Source organism: Salvelinus alpinus, chromosome 14 (assembly GCF_045679555.1).
Source record: "Salvelinus alpinus chromosome 14, SLU_Salpinus.1, whole genome shotgun sequence".
In the NCBI taxonomy this organism is placed as follows: Eukaryota; Metazoa; Chordata; class Actinopteri; order Salmoniformes; family Salmonidae; genus Salvelinus; species Salvelinus alpinus.
The window spans coordinates 17,756,428-17,780,197 of NC_092099.1; the positions used below are offsets into that span (position 1 = coordinate 17,756,428).

Below are 23,770 nucleotides of genomic sequence, written 5' to 3' on the forward strand. Positions count from 1 at the left end.
AGGTGGCGCTGTTGCATCTCGGGAGCTCTTTGTTACTTCTACAAACCAGAAGTGTGGACATGCGCAGTTGATCAGCTGTTAGCAGCTGCGTTGTCAACCAAAAGACAGGCGTGATTGTTTTTTTTCTGTTTTTATTTTTGAGTTTGAGTCTATATTCTTTACAAATGGCTGGTACTGCGTTAAAAAGACTGATGGCTGAGTATAAGCGTGAGTTTTCAGTATATTGGACAGCTAGCTAGCCACATTAACTCATAAACTGGCTGCTAACTAGCTAGCGTCATTAACATTAGCTAGCTAGCATCGTTAGCCAAATGGAGATGTTTTGCAACTGGCGGTTAGCCTGCCTTCCATTAAAGTGAAACTCAGGAGAATCAGTAGACTAGTTTCAGACATTTTACATTTGAATTAGCTGATTGCCACGTCACCCTTTTACTTGCCTTCCTGGGTGTCAATGTGTAGCTAGTCTGTGGCCTCTTATCTAAATGACTAGCGCTTAAATAACGTTACATATTTAACGTTGCATCATGACAGTAATGTGTACTTTCGCCCCTATCCTAGAGCTGACTCTAAACCCACCCGAGGGGATCGTTGCAGGTGAGAGATTATATAAGCCTATTACCAGTTAGCTAACATACACTACATGGCCAAAAGTATGTGGACACCGTCGAACATCTCATTCCAAAATCATGGGCATTAATATCGAGTTGGTTCCCCCTTTGCTGCTATAACAGCCTCCACTCTTCTGGGAAGGCTTTCTACTGGATGTCAAATCAAAGTTTTTTCGTCACGTAACAAATAGTGCAAAAAAGGTGTTAGGTGAACAATAGGTAAGTAAAGAAATAAAAAGACAGCCTACAGTAGTGAGGCTTTAAAAGTAGCGAGGCTACATACAGACACCGGTTAGTCAGGCTGATTTTGAGGTAGTATGTACATGTAGATATGGTTAAAGTGACTATGCATATATGATGAACAGAGAGTTGCAGTAGCGTAAAAGAGGGTGGTGGGACACAATGCAGATAGCCCAGTTAGCCAATGTGCGGGAGCACTGGTTGGTCGTGCCAATTTAGGTAGTAGAACACAGCCACAACAGCATTAGTGAGGTTGGACACTGATGTTAGGCGATTACGCCTGACTCGCAGTCGTCTTTCCAATTCAATTCCTACTCTGTGCAGGCTAGTCAAGTTCTTCCACACCAATCTCAGCAAACAATTTCTGTATGGACTTCGCTTTGTCCACAGTGGCATTGTCATGCTGAAACAGGAAAGGGCCTTCCCCAAACTGTTGCCACAAAGTTGGAAGCACAGAATCGTCTACAATGTCATTGTAGCGTTAAGATTTCCCTTCACTGGAACTAAGGGGCCTAGCCCGAACCATGAAAAACAGCCCCTGACCATTATTCCTCCCCCACCAAACGTTACAGTTGGCACTATGCATTGGTGTATGTACCGTTCTCCTGGCATCGGTCAAACCCAGATTCGTCCGTCGGACTGCCAGGTGACGGTGAAGCGTAATTCATTACTCCAGAGAACGTGTTTTCACGGCTCTAGAGTCCAATGGCAGTGGGCTTTACACCCCGCTTGGCATTGCGCGTGGTGATCTTGTGTGCCGGCTGCTCGGCCACGGAAACCCATTTCATGAAGCTCCCGACGAACAATTCTTGTGCTGACGTTGCTTCCAGAGGCAGTTTGGAACTCGGTAGTGAGTGTTGCAACTGAGGACAGACGCTTTTTACACGTCTTTTCCACTCTTCAGCGGTCCCGTTCTGTGAGCTTGTGTGGCCTACAACTTCATGGCTGAGCTGTTGTTGCTCCTAGACGTTTCCACTTCACAATAAAATCACTTACAGTTGACCGGGGCAGCTCTAGCAGGGCAAAAAGTTGACGAACTGACTTGTTGGAAAGGTGGCATCCTATGACAGTGCCATGTTTGTTACTCACTGAGCTCTTCACCAAGGCCATTCTACTGCCAATGTTTGTCTATGGAGATTGCATGGCTGTGTGCTAAATTTTATACACCTGTCGGCAACGGGTGTGGTTGAAATAGCCGAGTCTACTAATGTGAAGGGGTGTCCACATACTTTTGACCATGTAGTGTATCTCTGGTTGATGTTTAGACTAGAAACCAGTAGTGTTACTGTAGGGTCATGGATTGTAGCCTAACTAGCTAGTAGCTACAGAAACAACTAAGTCAGACTCGTATCATGTCATCACATTTCCATTTCTTGACAGGCCCTGCAAATGAAGAGAACTTCTTTGAGTGGGAGGCTTTAATTATGTAAGTATTTAAACAACTAAACAAATGTTCACTAGTACTAAACTATAGGAACATAACTAAAACAAACTCCTTTTATTTGGTCTATTCAGTGGGTTATGTAGTACTTGTGAATGATGATCAGTCCAGAAAATGTCCAGAAAAGTATATTTGCATGTCCAACTAGTGGGTAACCTGATGAATTCTGTGTATTTTCATGTCCAACTAGTGGGTAACCTGATGAATTCTGTGTATTTTCATGTCCAACTAGTGGGTAACCTGATGAATTCTGTGTATTTCCATGTCCAACTAGTGGGTAACCTGATGAATTCTGTGTATTTGCATGTCCAACTAGTGGGTAACCTGATGAATTCTGTGTATTTCCATGTCCAACTAGTGGGTAACCTGATGAATTCTGTGTATTTCCATGTCCAACTAGTAGGTAACCTGATGAATTCTGTATATTTCCATGTCCAACTAGTGGGTAACCTGATGAATTCTGTATATTTCCATGTCCAACTAGTGGGTAACCTGATGAATTCTGTATATTTCCATGTCCAACTAGTGGGTAATCTGATGAATTCTGTGTATTTCCATGTCCAACTAATGGGTAATCTGATGAATTCTGTGTATTTCCATGTCCAACTAGTGGGTAACCTGATGAATTCTGTGTATTTCCATGTCCAACTAGTGGGTAACCTGATGAATTCTGTGTATTTCCATGTCCAACTAGTGGGTAACCTGATGAATTCTGTGTATTTACATGTCCAACTAGTGGGTAACCTGATGAATTCTGTGTATTTCCATGTCCAACTAGTGGGTAACCTGATGAATTCTGTGTATTTCCATGTCCAACTAGTGGGTAACCTGATGAATTCTGTGTATTTACATGTCCAACTAGTGGGTAACCTGATGAATTCTGTGTATTTCCATGTCCAACTAGTGGGTAACCTGATGAATTCTGTGTATTTCCATGTCCAACTAGTAGGTAACCTGATGAATTCTGTATATTTCCATGTCCAACTAGTGGGTAACCTGATGAATTCTGTATATTTCCATGTCCAACTAGTGGGTAACCTGATGAATTCTGTGTATTTCCATGTCCAACTAGTGGGTAACCTGATGAATTCTGTGTATTTCCATGTCCAACTAATGGGTAATCTGATGAATTCTGAGCTTTCTTGACCAGATGGGACGATTGGGGGGAAGGGGTGCATTGGGAACTGGCTTTGAATACCAGAGTTGAATTGGAGGGGTCTATGAGCTCATAGTGTGGGGATTCCCCAGGTTTCATCTATTACTCTGTTTGCAGCTCTGATCCTGTGATGCTTAACAGGCTGACTACACCGCTCGCGTCGCAAAATAAATTTAGAAATCTATATTATTTAATTATTGCACCCACACGCCAACGAGCATCTGCGTTGCCAAGGGCTAAAATAGAAGTCAGTTCTATTTCTGATGCTGATCGCGCTGCAAGTCCTGCCTCTCCCATCTCCTCATTGGTGTATAGAAGCAGGTACCCACGTGCCATCTCCTCATTGGTTATACCCACGTGGGTGACTGAAAGACGAACGAGGTCGGTGGCGGTAATGCACCGAATTTATGAAAGTTGCCAATCGCAATATAAAGTCAAGAGAAGAAAAGGCCTGGGAAGAGGAGAGATGACTAGAAACGATTCGGTTGGCCGTTTTATGTGTGGATTAATTGTCGGAGTAGAGGACCTTGTGCATTTCAGGTAAAATAACAACTCAATGTTTATATCTCCACCCGGCACAGCCAGAAGAGGACTGGCCACCCCTCATAGCCTGGTTCCTCTCTAGGTTTCTTCCTAGGTTTTGGCCTTTCTAGGGAGTTTTTCCTAGCCACCGTGCTTCTACACCTGCATTGCTTGCTGTTTGGGGTTTTAGGCTGGGTTTCTGTACAGCACTTCGAGATATTAGCTGATGTACGAAGGGCTATATAAAATAAACTTGATTTGATATCACAGGACAAATTAGCTAGCAACAGCAAGCTAGCTAAATAGGACAAATTAGCTAGCAACAGCAAGCTAGCTAAATAGGACAAATTAGCTAGCACCAGCAACTTAGCTAAATAGGACAAATTAGCTAGCAAGTGCAAGCTACCTAAATAAGACAAATTAGCTAGCTAGCTGAATTTCCATAAATGTTTAATGCTATTCGACCTGTCCCCAAATTTAATGTAATTTGTTCAGTTTGTTTTGATATTTTAACCTGCGTGTCGTGATCGCGTCTGGTGTGGGGTGTGGGGGGGGGGGGAATACATTTATGCACGATGGCGCACACTCGCAGCCGGTTTGGGTTCCATGTCAGAAAGGTGGCTGTTGGATGTTTGATTAATGAGCACGAGACCCACAATCCAACCTTAAAACTGCCTTAAAATAATAATAAAAAATATCCAGCCTTAAAACTGTTGACTAACTGATTTTAAAATGGATCGAGGACATGTATGTATGGGCATTGTTATGTTGATACCTGTGCAACTAGGCACAACAGTAATCCACATCTGACCATGACAGAAATGGCAGAGAGATTTCAGTGTAGAGTTGTGGGCTGTAGATGTCTCTCTGTCCTGGTATTGGTAAGACTGATGCCCAGGCTTGTCTCATAGTCTTTTATATTAGGGTCTGTATATTCTCAAGTTAAGGTATTGAAAACGATGATATTGAGCTGTTAGTAGCCTTTCTCTAGTTTCATCCTGTTATTGATTGTCTTCCGTATTCAACGGATCATTTCCTAGGATGAAAACACCTTGGGATGGATGTAACATAAAAAAACGTGTTACATTTATTCAAAGTCCTAATTTACACCTATTTCCAATCGTTTTGGCCTGCTGTCCAGGTGGGGACACACACACACACAACAATGTAAATAGTTTTGAGACTGTTATACTGTAGCAGGGAGCTAACCCCTCAGTTTGACCTGGTGATTTGTCTTACACAATACCCTGGGAAACTCTCTGACATGAGATACCAACCAAGAGCATTCTTCACTGTTTGATTTCGTGATATCTACTCCTCATCTATACACAGCTCTCCAGGAACTAACAGCAGTGTGTAGTAAGTAACAGCTGTTAACGTTCTGGCAGTCCCAGGCCTCTGGCAGTCCCAGGCCATGCCTCCGGCAGTCCCAGGCCAGGCCTCTGGCAGTCCCAGGCCTCTGGCAGTCTCAGGCCTCTGGCAGTCCCAGGCCATGCCTCTGGCAGTCCCAGGCCCAGAAGCGGTGAACAGGGCCCGGAGGGTTCTGGTCAGAAGCGGTGAACAGGGCCCGGAGGGTTCTGGTCAGAAGCGGTGAACAGGGCCCGGAGGGTTCTGGTCAGAAGCGGTGAACAGGGCCCGGAGGGTTCTGGTCAGAAGCGGTGAACAGGGCCCGGAGGGTTCTGGTCAGAAGCGGTGAACAGGGCCCGGAGGGTTCTGGTCAGAAGCGGTGAACAGGGCCCGGAGGGTTCTGGTCAGAAGCGGTGAACAGGGCCCGGAGGGTTCTGGTCAGAAGCGGTGAACAGGGCCCGGAGGGTTCTGGTCAGAAGCGGTGAACAGGGCCCGGAGGGTTCTGGTCAGAAGCGGTGAACAGGGCCCGGAGGGTTCTGGTCAGAAGCGGTGAACAGGGCCCGGAGGGTTCTGGTCAGAAGCGGTGAACAGGGCCCGGAGGGTTCTGGTCAGAAGCGGTGAACAGGGCCCGGACCTAACCCTAATCCACTAATATAGAAAATGAGCTGTAGGCTACAGTCAGAGACGGTGGAGCGGTCAGAGACGGTGGATCGGTCAGAGACGGTGGATCGGTCAGAGACGGTGGATCGGTCAGAGACGGTGGAGCGGTCAGAGACGGTGGAGCGGTCAGAGACGGTGGATCGGTCAGAGACGGTGGATCGGTCAGAGACGGTGGAGCGGTCAGAGACGGTGGATCGGTCAGACGGTGGATCGGTCAGACGGTGGATCGGTCAGAGACGGTGGATCGGTCAGACGGTGGATCGGTCAGAGACGGTGGATCGGTCAGAGACGGTGGATCGGTCAGAGACGGTGGATCGGTCAGACGGTGGATCGGTCAGACGGTGGATCGGTCAGAGACGGTGGATCGGTCAGAGACGGTGGAGCGGTCAGAGACGGTGGAGCGGTCAGACGGTGGAGCGGTCAGACGGTGGAGCGGTCAGACGGTGGAGCGGTCAGACGGTGGAGCGGTCAGAGACGGTGGAGCGGTCAGAGACGGTGGATCGGTCAGAGACGGTGGATCGGTCAGAGACGGTGGAGCGGTCAGAGACGGTGGAGCGGTCAGAGACGGTGGATCGGTCAGAGACGGTGGATCGGTCAGAGACGGTGGATCGGTCAGAGACGGTGGAGCGGTCAGAGACGGTGGAGCGGTCAGAGACGGTGGAGCGGTCAGAGACGGTGGATCGGTCAGAGACGGTGGATCGGTCAGAGACTCAGAGGCGGTCAGAGAATAATTTTTTGACAGGGGTGCATTAATATGATATATTTTTTTGGTCGGCAACATTTTTGTCGCCAACATTTTGGTCGGCAATTTCTTAGTCTGTAATTAGATGCATGCAGATTCTCTTCAGTCATTATATGTTGCCCTAGAAGACGAAATAAACTCTTACTCAACAGAATGATGCCTTAATGCCTCAATCTAGTTGGCATCAGTAAATCTGTCATTTCTGCTTCTTTCGCGGAACAAACACGTTTAGGGACCGGGTAGAAAATGCAATAACAAAAAGAGCTTTTCGGTGAAAAATCAGTTTGACCGGTTGTAAGGAAATAGAAAGCTGTGAAAACGACCCTACGTGTTTCTGATCAGATTTCAGTTCATCTTGGATCCATATTTTCTGGTTGAAATACCATCAGCTGGTATGATGCTGATAAAGACCGTCTGTAGAGGTGCTAACTGCACATTCACATTCTCTCAAGATGCTAAAAGAAAGAAATCAAATTTCCCCACTCCTGTTCCCAAGTCAAAATGTACATTTGGTGTATCATTTTACTGCAAGAAATACTCATTCTGCAGGAGTTAATATTAAAATGTGAGAGGTTATAGACAGTGTCCAGATTTCAGTTTCCATTTAACCCATCTAAACAGAAGGCTACAGTTCCCTTGACGTGCCATAGGCCTATCTGAAGTCCCCGTCTTGTGACTGTCTATTCTGTATAGCTCCTCAGATCATCACCACATAACCAGGACTGCTATCATCCTCTTAAGAGAAAAGCTGTGAAAAGGAGAGTTGAAAATAAAGAGAAGGGAGGGACAGAAAAGTAACGTTTGGGAAAGATTTGGTGAAGTAGTATAAGAGGATGATAGCAGTCCTGGCTATGTGGTGATGATCTGAGGAGCTATACAGATTAGACAGTCACAAGACGGGGACTTCAGATAGGCCTATGGCACGTCAAGGGAACCGTAGCCTTCTGTTTAGATGGGTTAAATGTTACTTTTCTGTCACTCCCTTCTCTTTATTTTCAACTCTCCATTTCACATCTTTTCTCTTATTGAATGAATCTCCGGCATCGTCCTTTTTGGCTCAGTGGATCGACATGAACTGTTTCTGCACGTTCCCGAATGTGATTGTAGGCTATTTGGTTCGCGTAAAGTTAGGCCTTAAAGCTTAGGCTTATGCACTAAATGTAGGCAATAGATATAAATTGTACGAGAATTATACATTTATGGATATTTCGGGGGTATTGTTTTTCTTTATTCAACCCACCCTTCATCCACACAATATTTAATGATCTCTAAACCCACCCGCCTTTCATCCACACAATGCAAATAGTCTGGGTAGTCATTTGACTACCTAGTTCAGGAGTCTTATGGCTTGGGGGTAAAACCTGTTGAGAAGCCTTTTTGTCCTAGACTTGGCGCTCCGGTACCGCTTGCCATGCGGTAGTAGAGAGAACAGTCTATGACTGGGCTGGCTGGGGTCTTTGACCATTTTTAAGGCCTTCCTCAGTTTGGCCTTTTTAAGTTCTATGAGTAAGATATTTAGTTCAGCAAATGAGGTAGCCTGAACCCAGATATATGTTTGTGCACTTGTCAACTCTGATGTTTGGCATGACAGTGTGTGACAAAGAGTTGGTGGTATGATGGCACAAACAGACTGGGACTCAGGCTATTAGGAACAAGGAGTGCAACTAACAGAATTGATATGATCAGAACCTGCCTGTCAATCAGCTGATCTGGTGGCTGGGTGATCGGATAAGGATTTGTTTAAGTGCTTCTAACTCAGCCAATCAAAACACGGATGTTGCCGTGTCCGTCCCGGGTTTTAACTCTTAAGGAAATTAGATGGGACAGCTGATTGGCTGTGAAGTCGATGATTAATGATTGATTGGCAGGCCTTAAAGCCCCCCAACGATTTGCCTGTTAACTTCTCTGTGATAGGTGTTGTTATCATATATATCCAATAATGTTCCAACCGGAGCATTCCTTCATGTCTGTAGAAGTTATGGAACGCAAGGCGATATCATGAGGAAAGCGCCTGACCAAGAACTGGCAATCTGCCAGACCAATGACTGAAACACCTCCCATCCGGCCCCACATCACACTAGAGGCTTCATTCAGCATTCTACAGACTGTTGACATCTAGTGGAAGGCGTAGGAAGTGCAAACAGATCCATATATTACAGGGAATTGAATAGGCGATGACTTTAACATCGACCAGTCTCAGAATTCTCACTTCCTGTTTGGATTTTTTCTCAGGTTTTTGCCTGCCATATGAGTTATGTTATACTCACAGACATCATTCAAACAGTTTTAGAAACGTCAGAGTGTTTTTTTTATCCAATAGTAATAATAATATGCATATATTAGCATCTGGGACAGAGTATGAGGCAGTTCACTATGGGCACGCAATTCATCCAAAAGTGAAAATGCTGCCCCCTATATCAAAGAAGTTAAAGGTAGACTCAGTGATGCGACGAAGATTCAAAAAGTGAACCTCATAGTGGGTTCAACAGCTAAGAGCATTGAAACGCGCGGCTCAACTTCTCTTCTGTTTTAGTTCCTTGGCTACAACGCTGTACACGGCGTGACGCCAACCCGTGCACGTGCTCAGATACTGTGTGACAGTGAAGTGTTGCGTCTCCATGTCTGGTGCTGCTCGTGGCAACGTCCTTTCGCTGAGTCTTATCTTTTAAATGCGGTGGAGAATTCCATCCGGTTATTGATTTATGGATGTTTTAATCGTTGTTTTTTGGGGGTGAAGTGGTGAGCTTGAACTGTCCTGATTTTTAGAAAGGCACACACCTGCCTATATAAGGTCCTACAGTTGACAGTGCATGTCAGAGCAAAAACCAAGCCATGAGGTTGAAGGAATTGTCCGTAGAGCTCCGAGACAGGATTGTGTCGAGGCACAGATCTGGGGAAGGGTACCAAAAAATGTTTGCAGCATTGAAGGTCCCCAAGAACACAGTTGCCTCCATCATTCTTAAATGGAAGAAGTTTGGACCCACCAAGACTCTTCCTAGAGCTGGACCCCCACCTAAACTGAGCAATCGGGGGAGAAGGGCCTTGGTCAGGGAGGTGACCAAGAACCCGATGATCACTCTGACAGAGCTTCAGAGTTCCTCTGTGGAGATGGGAGAACCTTCCAGAAGGACAACCATCTCTGCAGCACTCCACCAATCAGGCCTTTATGGTAGAGTGTCCAGACGGAAGCCACTCTTCAGTAAAAGACACATGACTGCCTGCTTGGAGTTTGCCAAAAGCCACCTAAAGACTCTCAGACCATGAGAAACTAGATTCTCTGGTCTGATGAAATCAAGATTGAACTCTTTGGCCTGAATGCCAAGCGTCACGTCTGGAGGAAATCTGGCACCATCCCTACGGTGAAGCATGGTGGTGGCAGCATCATTGCTGTGGGGATGTTTTTCAGCGGCAGGGACTGGGAGACTAGTCAGGATCAAGGGAAAGATGAATGGAGCAAAGTACAGAGAGATCCTTGATGAAAACCTGCTCCAGAGCACTCAGGGCCTCAGACTGGGGTGAAGGTTCACCTTCCAACAGGACCCTAAGCACACTGCAATGTGTGATGCAGAAGTGGCTTCGGGACAAGTCTCTGATTGTCCTTGAGTGGCCCGGACTTGAACCCGATTGAACATCTTTGGAGAAACCTGAAAATAGCTGTGCAGCGACGCTCCCCATCCAACCTGAAAGAGTTTGAGAGGATCTGCAGAGAAGAATGGGAGGAACTCCCCAAATACAGGTGTGCAAGTTTGTAGTGTCATACCCAAGAAGAATTGAGGTTGTAATCGCTACCAAAGGTGCTTCAACAAAGTACTGAGTAAAGGGTCTGATGTAAATGTCATTTACGTTTTTTATTTGGGGTATTTTGTGTAGATTGATGAGGGGGGGAAATGATTTAATCCGTTTTAGAATAATAACATAACAAAATATGGAAAGTGAAGGGGTCTGAGTACTTTATGAATTGTATTTTACTGTATATTAAGTAACAATGATGACATGCAAAGCCATGTTTTGTCCCCCTAGTTATGCTGTCCCTCTGGTTTTACTGTTCCCCCCCTTTTATGATGTCCCTCCTGTTATACTGTCCCTCCTGTTATACTGTCCCTCCCGTTATGCTGTCCCTCCCGTTATGCTGTCCCTCCCTCCCGTTATGCTGTCCCTCCCTCCCGTTATGCTGTCCCTCCCTCCCGTTATGCTGTCCCTCCCTCCAGTTATGCTGTCCCTCCTGTTATGCTGTCCCTCCTGTTATACTGTCCCCCCTCTATTATACTGTCCCCCCTCTGTTATACTGTCCCTCCTGTTATGCTGTCCCTCCTGTTATGCTGTCCCTCCTGTTATACTGTCCCTCCTGTTATACTGTCCCTCCTGTTATGCTGTCCCTCCTGTTATGCTGTCCCTCCTGTTATACTGTCCCTCCTGTTATGCTGTCCTTCCTGTTATGCTGTCCTTCCTGTTATACTGTCCCTCCTGTTATACTGTCCCTCCTGTTATGCTGTCCCTCCTGTTATGCTGTCCCTCCTGTTATGCTGTCCCTCCTGTTATGCTGTCCCTCCTGTTATGCTGTCCCTCCTGTTATGCTGTCCCTCCTGTTATGCTGTCCCTCCTGTTATGCTGTCCCTCCTGTTATGCTGTCCCTCCTGTTATGCTGTCCCTCCTGTTATGCTGTCCCTCCTGTTATGCTGTCCCTCCTGTTATGCTGTCCCCCCTGTTATACTGTCCCTTCAGTTATACTGTCCCTCCTGTTATACTGTCCCTCCTGTTATACTGTCCCTCCTGTTATACTGTCCCTCCTGTTATGCTGTCCCTCCTGTTATGCTGTCCCTCCTGTTATGCTGTCCCCCCTGTTATACTGTCCCTCCTGTTATACTGTCCCTCCTGTTATACTGTCCCTCCTGTTATACTGTCCCTCACGTTTCCTTGTCTAGCCAGTAGCCATGCTTTTAAACCTATTGAAAACTAATTGTAATATGAATAATGTACATTTAAAGGGAAATTCTAGCTTATCTAGCCAGTGCAAATACTCTTGGTGTAGAGATGATTGTATATCTGACTAACTGTCCTGTGTTATGTGACCACAGTGTAGAGGGTCTATGAAGTGTTTTGATCCTTATAATTAGCATGCATCTCTGCCTAATCCTCCCCTGAATACCCTGCCTGCCCCAGCATGTGATACAGCAGTCTAATGAAAGCACTGCCTTGTGGGAACATTTCCATTTGGTACGCAGCCACTGGCTGTCCACAGAGCCTTACATCAGCAGCACCTCCCCCTTGGAGAACGGAGCGGGACCTCCCCCTTGGAGAACAGAGCATCACCTCCCCATTGGAGAACGGAGCGGCGCCTCCCCCTTGGAGAACAGAGCGGCGCCTCCCCCTTGGAGAACAGAGCATCACCTCCCCCTTGGAGAACAGAGCATCACCTCCCCCTTGGAGAACGGAGCATCACCTCCCCCTTGGAGAACAGAGCGGCACCTCCCCCTTGGAGAACGGAGCATCACCTCCCCCTTGGAGAACAGAGCGGCACCTCCCCCTTGGAGAACGGAGCATCGCCTCCCCCTTGGAGAACGGAGCATCGCCTCCCCCTTGGAGAACGGAGCATCACCTCCCCCTTGGAGAACAGAGCATCACCTCCCCCTTGGAGAACGGAGCATCACCTCCCCCTTGGAGAACGGAGCGGCACCTCCCCCTTGGAGAACGGAGCGGCGCCTCCCCCTTGGAGAACGGAGCGGCACCTCCCCCTTGGAGAACAGAGCATCACCTCCCCCTTGGAGAACAGAGCGGCGCCTCCCCCTTGGAGAACGGAGCGGCGCCTCCCCCTTGGAGAACGGAGCGACGCCTCCCCCTTGGAGAACGGAGCGACACCTCCCCCTTGGAGAACGGAGCGGCACCTCCCCCTTAGAGAACAGAGCATCACCTCCCCCTTGGAGAACAGAGCGGCACCTCCCCCTTGGAGAACAGAGCATCACCTCCCCCTTGGAGAACAGAGCGGCACCTCCCCCTTGGAGAACAGAGCATCACCTCCCCCTTGGAGACCAGAGCGGCACCTCCCCCTTGGAGAACAGAGCATCACCTCCCCCTTGGAGACCAGAGCGGCACCTCCCCCTTGGAGAACAGAGCATCACCTCCCCCTTGGAGACCAGAGCAGGACCTAGTAGGTTTTAGGCTGTTGAGTGGTTTGGTCTACCGGATAGTGGTTCAACATGAAGCTGATGTCAAGACACATCATGGTGGCGTTAAAATGTTTCTCTTGGATTTCACAGCTTTCTGCTACTTTTCTGCTCAGATCAGAAGTGCCTATGTAATATGTGGTTCACGATTAAGTTGCCTTTTTTTTTTTCATTACCTTTGACATCTGACCCATGTCCATAGAAAAACGCTTTCCATTTCTAATCCATATGACGAAAAAATGTGCAGGTGCAGAATGCATCACCCGTTGAGCTGTAAATGATTTATCACGTCTCCGGCCTAACTAACCCGACCTGCGTGTGTTTTCTAACCAGGGGTCCTGAGGACACGTGTTTTGAGGGCGGAGTATTCCCAGCCCTCCTCTCCTTCCCGTCGGACTACCCCCTCAGCCCTCCTAAAATGAGGTTCACCTGTGACATGTTTCACCCAAACAGTAAGTCAACATATCAACGTATCATTTGAGTTTGGACACACCAACTCATTCCAGGGGGTTTTTCTACATTGTAGAATAATAGTGAAGACATCAAAACTATGAAATAACACATATATGGAATCATGTAGTAACCAAAAAAAGTGTTAAACAAATCTAAATATATTTTATATTTAAGATTCTTCAAAGTAGCCACTTTTTGAAGAATGGTCCTGGGACAGTACATGTTGCTGTCTGACTTCCCCAACTCAGTCTGATGGGACAGTACATGTTGCTGTCTGACTTCCCTAACTCAGTCTCAAGTTGTCTGCCTGTCTAAAGTAGTGCATTATCGAGGGATTAGGTTGCCATTTTGGGACACAGCCAGGGAGTTGAGGATGGCATGGAGGGAGAGCAGGGGTAGTGAAGAGCCCACATCAAGGACTAATGGATATTGACACACATTAAAGGTGAAGGGTGCCGGCTTCAGCCTCCTCTATCCACCCTGCTGAGGCGTTGGGTGTAACTGTATATGATGCAGGCCAGGTGGGGGCTAAAGGTCTGACGGCAGCTTTACAGAGCGACAACGTGCGTTGTCTCCTGGTCAGTTTAGTTAGCAGCCTTTCATACAGAAAGACTTAAAGCATTTTTTTTTGGGCACGTTACGCCAGGCATTTGTAAGTTTACAAACCTGTGCTTGACCATCTGCAAGGCAGCTTTACAAAACCAAAGTTAAACCACAGTAACAGGCTAGTGCACGATCAGGGGCCCCCGTACAGGCTAGTGCACGATCAGGGGCCCCCGTACAGGCTAGTGCACGATCAGGGGCCCCCGTACAGGCTAGTGCACGATCAGGGGCCCCCGTACAGGCTAGTGCACGATCAGGGGCCCCCGTACAGGCTAGTGCACGATCAGGGGCCCCCGTACAGGCTAGTGCACGATCAGGGGCCCCCGTACAGGCTAGTGCACGATCAGGGGCCCCCGTACAGGCTAGTGCACGATCAGGGCCCCCCCGTACAGGCTAGTGCACTATAACAGGAATATGGTTCCATTTGGGACACAACGTCAGTGTTAACAGACGGCAGCAACAGGATAGACTGTCTTCAATGCCACCCTTTACACTATGTAGTGCACTCGTTTTGAACTAGGACCCATAGAGAAGCCATGGAGCTCAGGACCCATAGAGCTCAGGACCCATAGAGAACCCAGAGAGCTCAGGACCCATAGAGAACCCAGAGAGCTCAGGGTCCATAGAGAACCCAGAGAGCTCAGGACCCATAGAGAACCCAGAGAGCTCAGGACCCATAGAGAACCCAGAGAGCTCAGGGTCCATAGAGAACCCAGAGAGCTCAGGGTCCATAGAGAACCCATAGAGCTCAGGGCCCATAGAGAACCCATAGAGCTCAGGGCCCATAGAGAACCCATAGAGCTCAGGGCCCATAGAGAACCCAGAGAGCTCAGGACCCATAGAGAACCCAGAGAGCTCAGGGCCCATAGAGAACCCAGAGAGCTCAGGACCCATAGAGAACCCAGAGAGCTCAGGACCCATAGAGAACCCATAGAGCTGTTAATACCTGCCCTGTTAATACCTGTTAATACCTGCCCTGTTAATACCTGTTAATACCTGCCCTGTTAATACCTGTTAATACCTGTCAATGCCTGTTAATACCTGTCAATGCCTGTTAATACCTGTCAATACCTGTTAATACCTGTCAATGCCTGTTAATACCTGTCAATACCTGTTAATACCTGTCAATGCCTGTTAATACCTGTCAATGCCTGGGACACCTCAATATGAGAGCGGACAGAATCAGTGGTGGTGTTGTGCTGCTCCCAGGGGGAAGAGAGCACCACATCTGGGTTCAAATACTGTTTGAAATCCTTCAAATACTTGTGGCATTTGCTTTGGCCTGCATGAATGTGCCAGATTGGGTGGTGTTTTGACAATTGTATTGGTTCCTAAGCCAGGTAAGCTCAATCAAGCCCAGATAAAGTATTGTCAATGATTTCAAATAGTATTTGAACCCATGTGTGGAGAGGAGAGCCCTGTTCTGTGCTGTAACTAGTGCCTCTGCTGTGGCTTGTCTGACGATGAGTTGGTTGTGATAATTAGAGGCCGGCAGTCCCTGGACACCACTCTGAGGTTTCTTACGTGTTTGTAAGACAGTAGAGACTAACCTGGCACTATTGTTCTGTCCTGGCAGAGAGCCAGCTAGATACTGTGAGAAGGCCTGTGTGTGTATGTTTAGTACGTGTCCGTGTAGGGCATAGACTGGGACATTGTACCTTACCTTGCTTTTCACCCCCACAAAGACCAGATCCTGACAGTTTGAAACATCCAATATTGGGTGTTAACCTCCAAGGTGTGAATCCCATTCAGTAAAAATGACTCTTGGAACGTGATACTTCTAGTATGTTGTTGAACATGAGCAGTTGCTTTGTTTTGCTACGCTGCCAGTCAGCAGTAGAAGCATAATCAAAGAGATTAAACCCCCGCGGGCCTCTTTTAAAAGCCCTCGCTTCTTGTCAGCCCCACTGCCTCACCCACCATCTGCCCAGATCTTCTCCCAGAGGCCTTTATTCTGTGCTTCATCTGTAACGCTGATGTTTCTCTCCTCCGCCATATCTGAGAACTGTGACGTGAGGTACTGGATGGCTCAGGCCTGGGTGGTCCGAGGGGAAAGCGTTAAAACAGGATCTTCTGGCAGCCCCCCCCCACCTCAGCCCCCCCCCCACCTCAGCCCCCCCCACCTCAGCCCCCCCCCACCTCAGCCCCCCCCCCACCTCAGCCCCCCCCCCCCCTTAGCCCTGATAGTCTATGTTGTATCTGCGACTGTAACATTTCTCTCTTGTGGCATGTGATGTGGCATGGTGAGGGCTCAGGGGGAAATTGAGGCTAGCCACAAGATAACACATTGCAAACAGGAAGCACTTTATCAGCCTGCTGGCTGCTGGGAGGACAGATCGCTATCCCTGGGAGAGGCCCAAATAGAACCCTATTCCCTATATAGTGTACTACTTTTGACCAGGGACACTATATAGGGTTCCATTTGGAAGACTCTTGCTCTCTCCCTCCATGGCCTAGCAGAGTAGATGGGATCTGATCTGCTGTATTACAGTGGTCTGTGGTGGTGGCTGGTAGAACTGACGGGCTGCTTTGATTCACCAGAAGCAGGACGGCCCTGATTTAGATTGAAATCCAATCTCCAGCCCGTCTCTCTCTGTCTGTCTCTCTCTCTGTCTGTCTGTCTGTCTGTCTGTGTCTGTCTGTCTGTCTCACTGTCTGTCTCTCTCACTGTCTGTCTCTCTCACTGTCTGTCTCTCTCACTGTCTGTCTCTCTCACTGTCTGTCTGTCTGTCTGTCTGTCTCTCTCTCTCTCTCTCTCTCTCACTGTCTGTCTCTCTCTGTCACCCCCTACTACACCCCCCCCCCCAAATTCAACTAAGAACAGATATAGCCCTTGGTTCACTCCAGACTTGACTGCCCTTGACCAGCACAAAAACACCCTGACTGCACTAGCTTCGAATAGTCCCCGCGATATGCAACTTTTCAGAGAAGTTAGGAACCAACACACACAGTCAGTTAGGCTTTTTCAAACTGAAATTTGCATCCTGTAGCACTAATTCCAGAAAGTTCTGGGACACTGTAAAGTCCATGGAGAATAAGAGCACCTCCTCCCAGCTGCCCACTGCACTGAGGCTAGGGAACACTGTCACCACCGATAAATCCACTATAATTGATAATTTCAATAAGCATTTTTCTACGGCTGGCCATGCTATCCACCTGGCTCCCCCCTACCCCGATCAACAGCCCTGCGCTCCCCACAGCAGCTTGCCCGACCCCCCCCCCCCCCCCCTTCACCCAAATCCAGACAGAAGATGTTCTGAAAAAGTTGCAAAATCTGGATCACTACAAATCAGCCAGGCTAGACAATCTGGACCCTCTCTAAAATTATCCGCCACCATTGTTGCAACCCCTATTACTAGTCTGTCAAACCTCTCTTTCGTGTCGGGGGTTCAAAGGGGGAGACACTCTAGACCCAAACTGCTACAGACCTATATCTATCCTACCCTGCCTTTCTAAGGTCTTCGAAAGCCAAGTTAACAAACAGATTACCGACCATTTCGATTCCCACCGTACCTTCTCCGCAATGCAATCTGGTTTCCGAGCTGGTCACGGGTGCACCTCAGCCACGCTCAAGGTCCTAAATGATATCATAACCGCCATCGATAAAAGACAGTACTGTGCAGCCTGCTTCATCGACCTGGCTAAGGCTTTCAACTCTGTCTATCACCGTATTCTTACCGGCAGACTCAACAGCCTTGGTTTCTCTAATGACTGCCTCGCCTGGTTCACCAACTACTTCTCAGACAGAGTTCAGGGTGTCAAATCAGAGGGCCTGTTGTCCGGACCTCTGGCAGTCTCTATGGGGGTGCCACAGGGTTCAATTCTCGGGCCGACTCTTTTCTCTGTATACATCAATGATGTCGCTCTTGCTGCTGGTGATTCTCTGATCCACCTCTACGCAGACGACACCATTCTGTATACTTCTGGCCCTTCTTTGGACACTGTGTCAACAAACCTCCAGACGAGCTTCAATGCCATACAACTCTCCTTCCGTGGCTTCCCAATGCTCTTAAATACTAGTAAAAGTAAATGCATGCTCTTCAACCGATCGCTGCCCGCACCTGCCCGCCCGTCCAGCATCGCTACTCTGGTCGGTTTTGACTTGTGGACTACAAATACCTACAAATACCTAGGTGTCTGGTTAGACTGTAAACTCTCCTTCCAGACTCACATCAAACATCTCCAATCCAAAATGAAATCTAGAATTGGCTTCCTATTTCGCAACAAAGCATCATCCTTCATTCATGCTGCCAAACATACCTTCGTAAAACTGACTATCCTACCGATCCTCGACTTCGGTGATGTCATTTACAAAATAGCCTCCAACACTCTACTCAATAAATTGGATGCAGTCTATCCCAGTGACATCTGTTTTGTCACCAAAGCCCATATACTACCCAACACTGCGACCTGTATGCTCTCATTGGCTGGTCCTCGCTTCATATTCGTCGCCAAACCCACTGGCTCCAGGTCATCTACAAGTCTCTGCTAGGTAAAGCCCACCTTATCTCAGCTCACTGGTCACTATAGCAACACCCACCCGTTGCACACGCTCCAGCAGGTATATTTCATCCCCAAAGCCAACTCCTCCTTTGGCCGCCTTTTCTTCCAGTTCTCTGCTGCCAATGACTGGAACGAATTGCAAAAATCACTGAAGCTGGAGACTCATATCTCCCTCTCTAACTTTAAACACCAGCTGTCAGAGCAGCTTACCGATGGCTGTGTACAGCTGCAGAGAATCTGTAAATAGGCCAACCAACTACCTCATCCCCATATTTGTTTTAGTTTTTCTGCTCTTCTGCACACCAGTATCTCTACTTGCACATCCTCATCTGCACATCTATCACTCCAGTGTAATTGTAATTACTTCGCCACTATGGCCTATTTATTGCCTTACCTCCTTACTTCATTTACACACACTGTATACAGATTTTTATGTTGTATTACTGACTGACATTTGTTTATGTGTAATTCTGTGTTTGTGTCGCACTGCTTTGCTTTATCTTGGCCAGGTTGCAGTTGTAAATGAGAACTGGTTCTCAACTAGCTTACCTGGTTAAATAAAGGATTAGGGTTATATATATATATAATATATAAATACCTGGTTAAATAAATACATAAAAAAGCGACCTCAGGGCCACAGTTGTACTGAAATAAAAATATGCTTTTCATCAAAATGAAAGTACTACCAGGCTACATACAGCCTTCAGTTACTGGGTTTGTGTCATGTACCGTGTGATCCTGTGTCTACTGGTTGTGTTCTCCTCTCTCCTTCTCTTCAGTTTACCCAGATGGCCGTGTGTGCATCTCTATCCTGCACGCTCCAGGAGACGACCCAATGGGCTACGAGAGCAGTGCTGAGAGATGGAGTCCTGTCCAGAGTGTGGAGAAGATCCTACTGTCTGTAGTCAGCATGTTAGCAGGTCAGTACTGAGAGATCCTACTGTCTGTAGTCAGCATGTTAGCAGGTCAGTCCCTACCTACCTCAACATTATGGCCGTGTTCATTAAGTCACACCGTAGCAAAACGTTTTGCAGCGGAAAACCAAAAACAAGCGTTTCTTATTGGACAACTTCATGTATTCCCTCCCAGTTTTGTTCTGTTTGTTGCCTAATAAATGCATCCCTGGCCTGTCCGTCAGACAGGTGCTTCCTGAACATTATGGGCTGCGTTTGGCAGTGTGATCTGAGTTCAGAGCACTCTGGTTTGAGAGTGCCCGAGTGCAGAATAACGGATGAATTTAAAAGTAACGGATGAAAAGACCTGGTGCTTGTTGTTATTACAGGTGCCAGTCACACAGTTACAGTCACTAACTGGATGACATGAAAACAGCCTAATCAGCTCTGCTAGAGCGAGTGAAAAGGTCAGAGTGTCTGGAAGTAGCTAGCTCGCCAACGTTAGCCTGGGTGCTTTTACATTTTTTTAAAGTAATAATTTAACCTTTATTTAACTAGGCAAGTCAGTTAAGAAAAAAAATCTTATTTACAATGACGGCCTACCGGGGAACTGTGGGTTTACTGTCTTGTTCAGGGGCAGAACGACAGATTTTTACCTTGTCAGCTCAGGGATTCGATCTAGCGACCTTTGGGTTACTGGCCCAACGCTCTAACCACTAGGCTACCTGCCTGACTGCTGTTATGTGGTCAGGACACTCCAACTCAACTCAACTCCTCGGTCAGACTGTCCAGCGTATGCTCTGAGAGCGAGACGCTCTGGATTTACCAACAGAAAGATTGACAACGCTGTGCGATTAAGAACGTGACAGAGCGTGTTGACACTCCAGAGGGAGTTTAAGACCGAGGAGATATTTTATTACTCTGCTGTCTGGTATCACGTCACCACACAAAGACTTGAGACATAATGATGGTGGTGACAGGCAGGGCTACAGGCAGGCAGGGCTACGGGCAGGCAGGGCTACGGGCGGGCAGGGCTACGGGCGGGCAGGGCTACGGGCGGGCAGGGCTACGGGCGGGCTGAACCCTTTAGGATCAATGGGAGGCAGACAGAACCCTTTAGGAGCAATGGGAGGCAGACAGAACCCTTTAGGAGCAATGGGAGGCAGACAGAACCCTTTAGGAGCAATGGGAGGCAGACAGAACCCTTTAGGAGCAATGGGAGGCAGACAGAACCCTTTAGGAGCAATGGGAGACAGACAGAACCCTTTAGGAGCAATGTGAGACAGACAGACAGAACCCTTTAGGAGCAATGGGAGACAGACAGACAGAACCCTTTAGGAGCAATGGGAGGCAGACAGAACCCTTTAGGAGTAATGGGAGGCAGACAGAACCCTTTAGGAGTAATGGGAGGCAGACAGAACCCTTTAGGAGCAATGGGAGACAGACAGACAGAACCCTTTAGGAGCAATGGGAGGCAGACAGAACCCTTTAGGAGCAATGGGAGGCAGACAGAACCCTTTAGGAGCAATGGGAGGCAGACAGAACCCTTTAGGAGCAATGGGAGGCAGACAGAACCCTTTAGGAGCAATGGGAGACAGACAGAACCCTTTAGGAGCAATGGGAGGCAGACAGAACCCTTTAGGAGCAATGGGAGGCAGACAGACAGAACCCTTTAGGAGCAATGGGAGGCAGACAGAACCCTTTAGGAGCAATGGGAGGCAGACAGAACCCTTTAGGAGCAATGGGAGGCAGACAGACAGAACCTTTTAGGAGCAATGGGAGGCAGACAGACAGAACCCTTTAGGAGCAATGGGAGACAGAAAGAACCCTTTAGGAGCAATGGGAGACAGACAGAACCCTTTAGGAGCAATGGGAGGCAGACAGACAGAACCCTTTAGGAGCAATGGGAGACAGACAGACAGAACCCTTTAGGAGCAATGGGAGGCAGACAGAACCCTTTAGGAGCAATGGGAGGCAGACAGAACCCTTTAGGAGCAATGGGAGGCAGACAGAACCCTTTAGGAGCAATGGGAGGCAGACAGAACCCTTTAGGAGCAATGGGAGGCAGACAGAACCCTTTAGGAGCAATGGGAGACAGACAGAACCCTTTAGGAGCAATGGGAGGCAGACAGAACCCTTTAGGAGCAATGGGAGGCAGACAGACAGAACCCTTTAGGAGCAATGGGAGGCAGACAGAACCCTTTAGGAGCAATGGGAGGCAGACAGAACCCTTTAGGAGCAATGGGAGGCAGACAGACAGAACCTTTTAGGAGCAATGGGAGGCAGACAGACAGAACCCTTTAGGAGCAATGGGAGACAGAAAGAACCCTTTAGGAGCAATGGGAGACAGACAGAACCCTTTAGGAGCAATGGGAGGCAGACAGACAGAACCCTTTAGGAGCAATGGGAGGCAGACAGAACCCTTTAGGAGCAATGGGAGGCAGACAGAACCCTTTAGGAGCAATGGGAGGCAGACAGACAGAACCCTTTAGGAGCAATGGGAGGCAGACAGACAGAACCATTTAGGAGCAATGGGAGGCAGACAGACAGAACCCTTTAGGAGCAATGGGAGGCAGACAGAACCCTTTAGGAGCAATTGGAGGCAGACAGAACCCTTTAGGAGCAATGGGAGGCAGACAGAACCCTTTAGGAGCAATGGGAGGCAGACAGAACCCTTTAGGAGCAATGGGAGGCAGACAGAACCCTTTAGGAGCAATGGGAGGCAGACAGACAGAACCCTTTAGGAGCAATGGGAGGCAGACAGACAGAACCCTTTAGGAGCAATGGGAGGCAGACAGAACCCTTTAGGAGCAATGGGAGGCAGACAGAACCCTTTAGGAGCAATGGGAGACAGACAGAACCCTTTAGGATCAATGGGAGGCAGACAGAACCCTTTAGGAGCAATGGGAGGCAGACAGAACCCTTTAGGAGCAATGGGAGGCAGACAGAACCCTTTAGGAGCAATGGGAGACAGACAGAACCCTTTAGGATCAATGGGAGGCAGACAGAACCCTTTAGGAGCAGTGGGAGACAGACAGACAGAACCCTTTAGGAGCAATGGGAGGCAGACAGAACCCTTTAGGAGCAATGGGAGGCAGACAGAACCCTTTAGGAACAATGTGAATAGAGCTACAGCCCCTGGCCTCTTCCTGTAGACTCTCTGCTCCAGACTACAGTCTGTTTTCTCTACGTACTGTAGCCATCTCAACCTCAGAACAGGCCAGTTCACTCAACATAAATTGACATACTTGAAACCTAATGTTGGCGCTGTTGTTTTAATTTGAAGTTTGGTATTTGCCACTAAAATGTCCAAGTGAGTGTAAATAAGCCATTCTTCTCCTCTACCTTTTCCCTCCAGAGCCCAATGATGAGAGTGGAGCGAACGTAGACGCTTCCAAGATGTGGCGTGAGGACAGAGACCAGTTCTACAGCCTGGCCCAACAGATCGTCCGCAAGTCCCTGGGACTCTAATAACAACCACATCACATTCTCTACTTACGTCCCAAATGGCACCCTATTCCCTATAGCGCGCACTACTTTAGACCAAAGTCCTATGAGCCCTGGTCAAAAAGTAGTGCACTATGAAGGGAACGGTGTGTCATCTGGGACCTCTGTCTGGATCTAATCTGTAAGGTTTCCAACCTACCGCTTCCATTTCACCCAACATGTCACCAGGACAGGAAGTTGTCACAACCAGGAAGTTACAGGAGACTACAGTGACAATTAGACTAGCTGGTAGGCATGGATACGGCAGATGACTGATGGTTCCATCTCTGGCGGTTTCCATGGGTACGATGAACCCACAAAAATCATTTGACTCAAATGACCCGTTTGGTTCCGTTGTCACACACCCCTCTCTCTCTCTCAAGCACTTTATATTGTTTTATCCAAAGGAATATGTTTAGCGTGTTACTACCCAGAATGCCATTCACTCTGCAATATGGCTACATAATAGGTGCTGTGACTCATTCGAAATAGTAAATAAATAATAAAAAGTGTTTGTGAGAACTTGTCAATGTTCTGTGATAGAAGATATGTTTATTAATACTGTAAACGTGTGACAGACAGACACACGGAATGGTTCTTCTGTTTTAGGATATTCTCCCATGACCATCCTTCCAAAAATCCTCTCGTTGACTCAACTATTGCAAACTGTCTGAGGAGAAATAACATCGATGTGGGGAATAAAGCATTTAGCTTCTGGGCGGTACGTTTTTGGTTTTTGCCTGTGGTGTCGTTTGCTGTGTCTCAACGGGGTTTGATAGTCTGTAACCATGACAGGAAGTTACAAAGACTCCGGCTCTCATTTTGCACCGTATATTTCTGTGAGAACGACGGGCAGAAGAATGTGGTTGTAGCCTAGGACGATGGATAAATAGATTCTTCATCGAATGATTTGAAAATAAATATGAGGATATTCCTCTGAGAAGAATGAAGGCCT

At 47.7% G+C, this 23,770-nt stretch overlaps 1 protein-coding gene across 1 annotated transcript; it reads left to right on the top strand.

Moving 5' to 3' along the window:
• ube2g2 (ubiquitin-conjugating enzyme E2G 2 (UBC7 homolog, yeast)) lies at window positions 1–23,337 on the top strand. Its single transcript, XM_071340703.1, has 6 exons — window positions 1–207; window positions 559–594; window positions 2,229–2,274; window positions 13,211–13,329; window positions 19,216–19,356; window positions 22,688–23,337. The coding sequence occupies exons 1-6, from the start codon at window positions 165–167 to the stop codon at window positions 22,798–22,800; spliced, it is 498 nt and encodes a 165-aa protein (XP_071196804.1). The 5' UTR covers window positions 1–164; the 3' UTR covers window positions 22,801–23,337.
• Window positions 23,338–23,770: the final 433 nt, after the last annotated feature.

What these genes read in the sequence shown, in the direction of transcription:
- ube2g2 (XM_071340703.1), top strand. Translation starts at nt 165, where the DNA reads ATGGCTGGTACTGCGTTAAAAAGACTGATGGCTGAGTATAAGC. An exon ending in ACCCGAGGGGATCGTTGCAG is followed by an intron (nt 595 to 2,228) that starts GTGAGAGATTAT and finishes ATTTCTTGACAG; the next exon opens with GCCCTGCAAATGAAGAGAAC. An exon ending in TGACATGTTTCACCCAAACA is followed by an intron (nt 13,330 to 19,215) that starts GTAAGTCAACAT and finishes CCTTCTCTTCAG; the next exon opens with TTTACCCAGATGGCCGTGTG.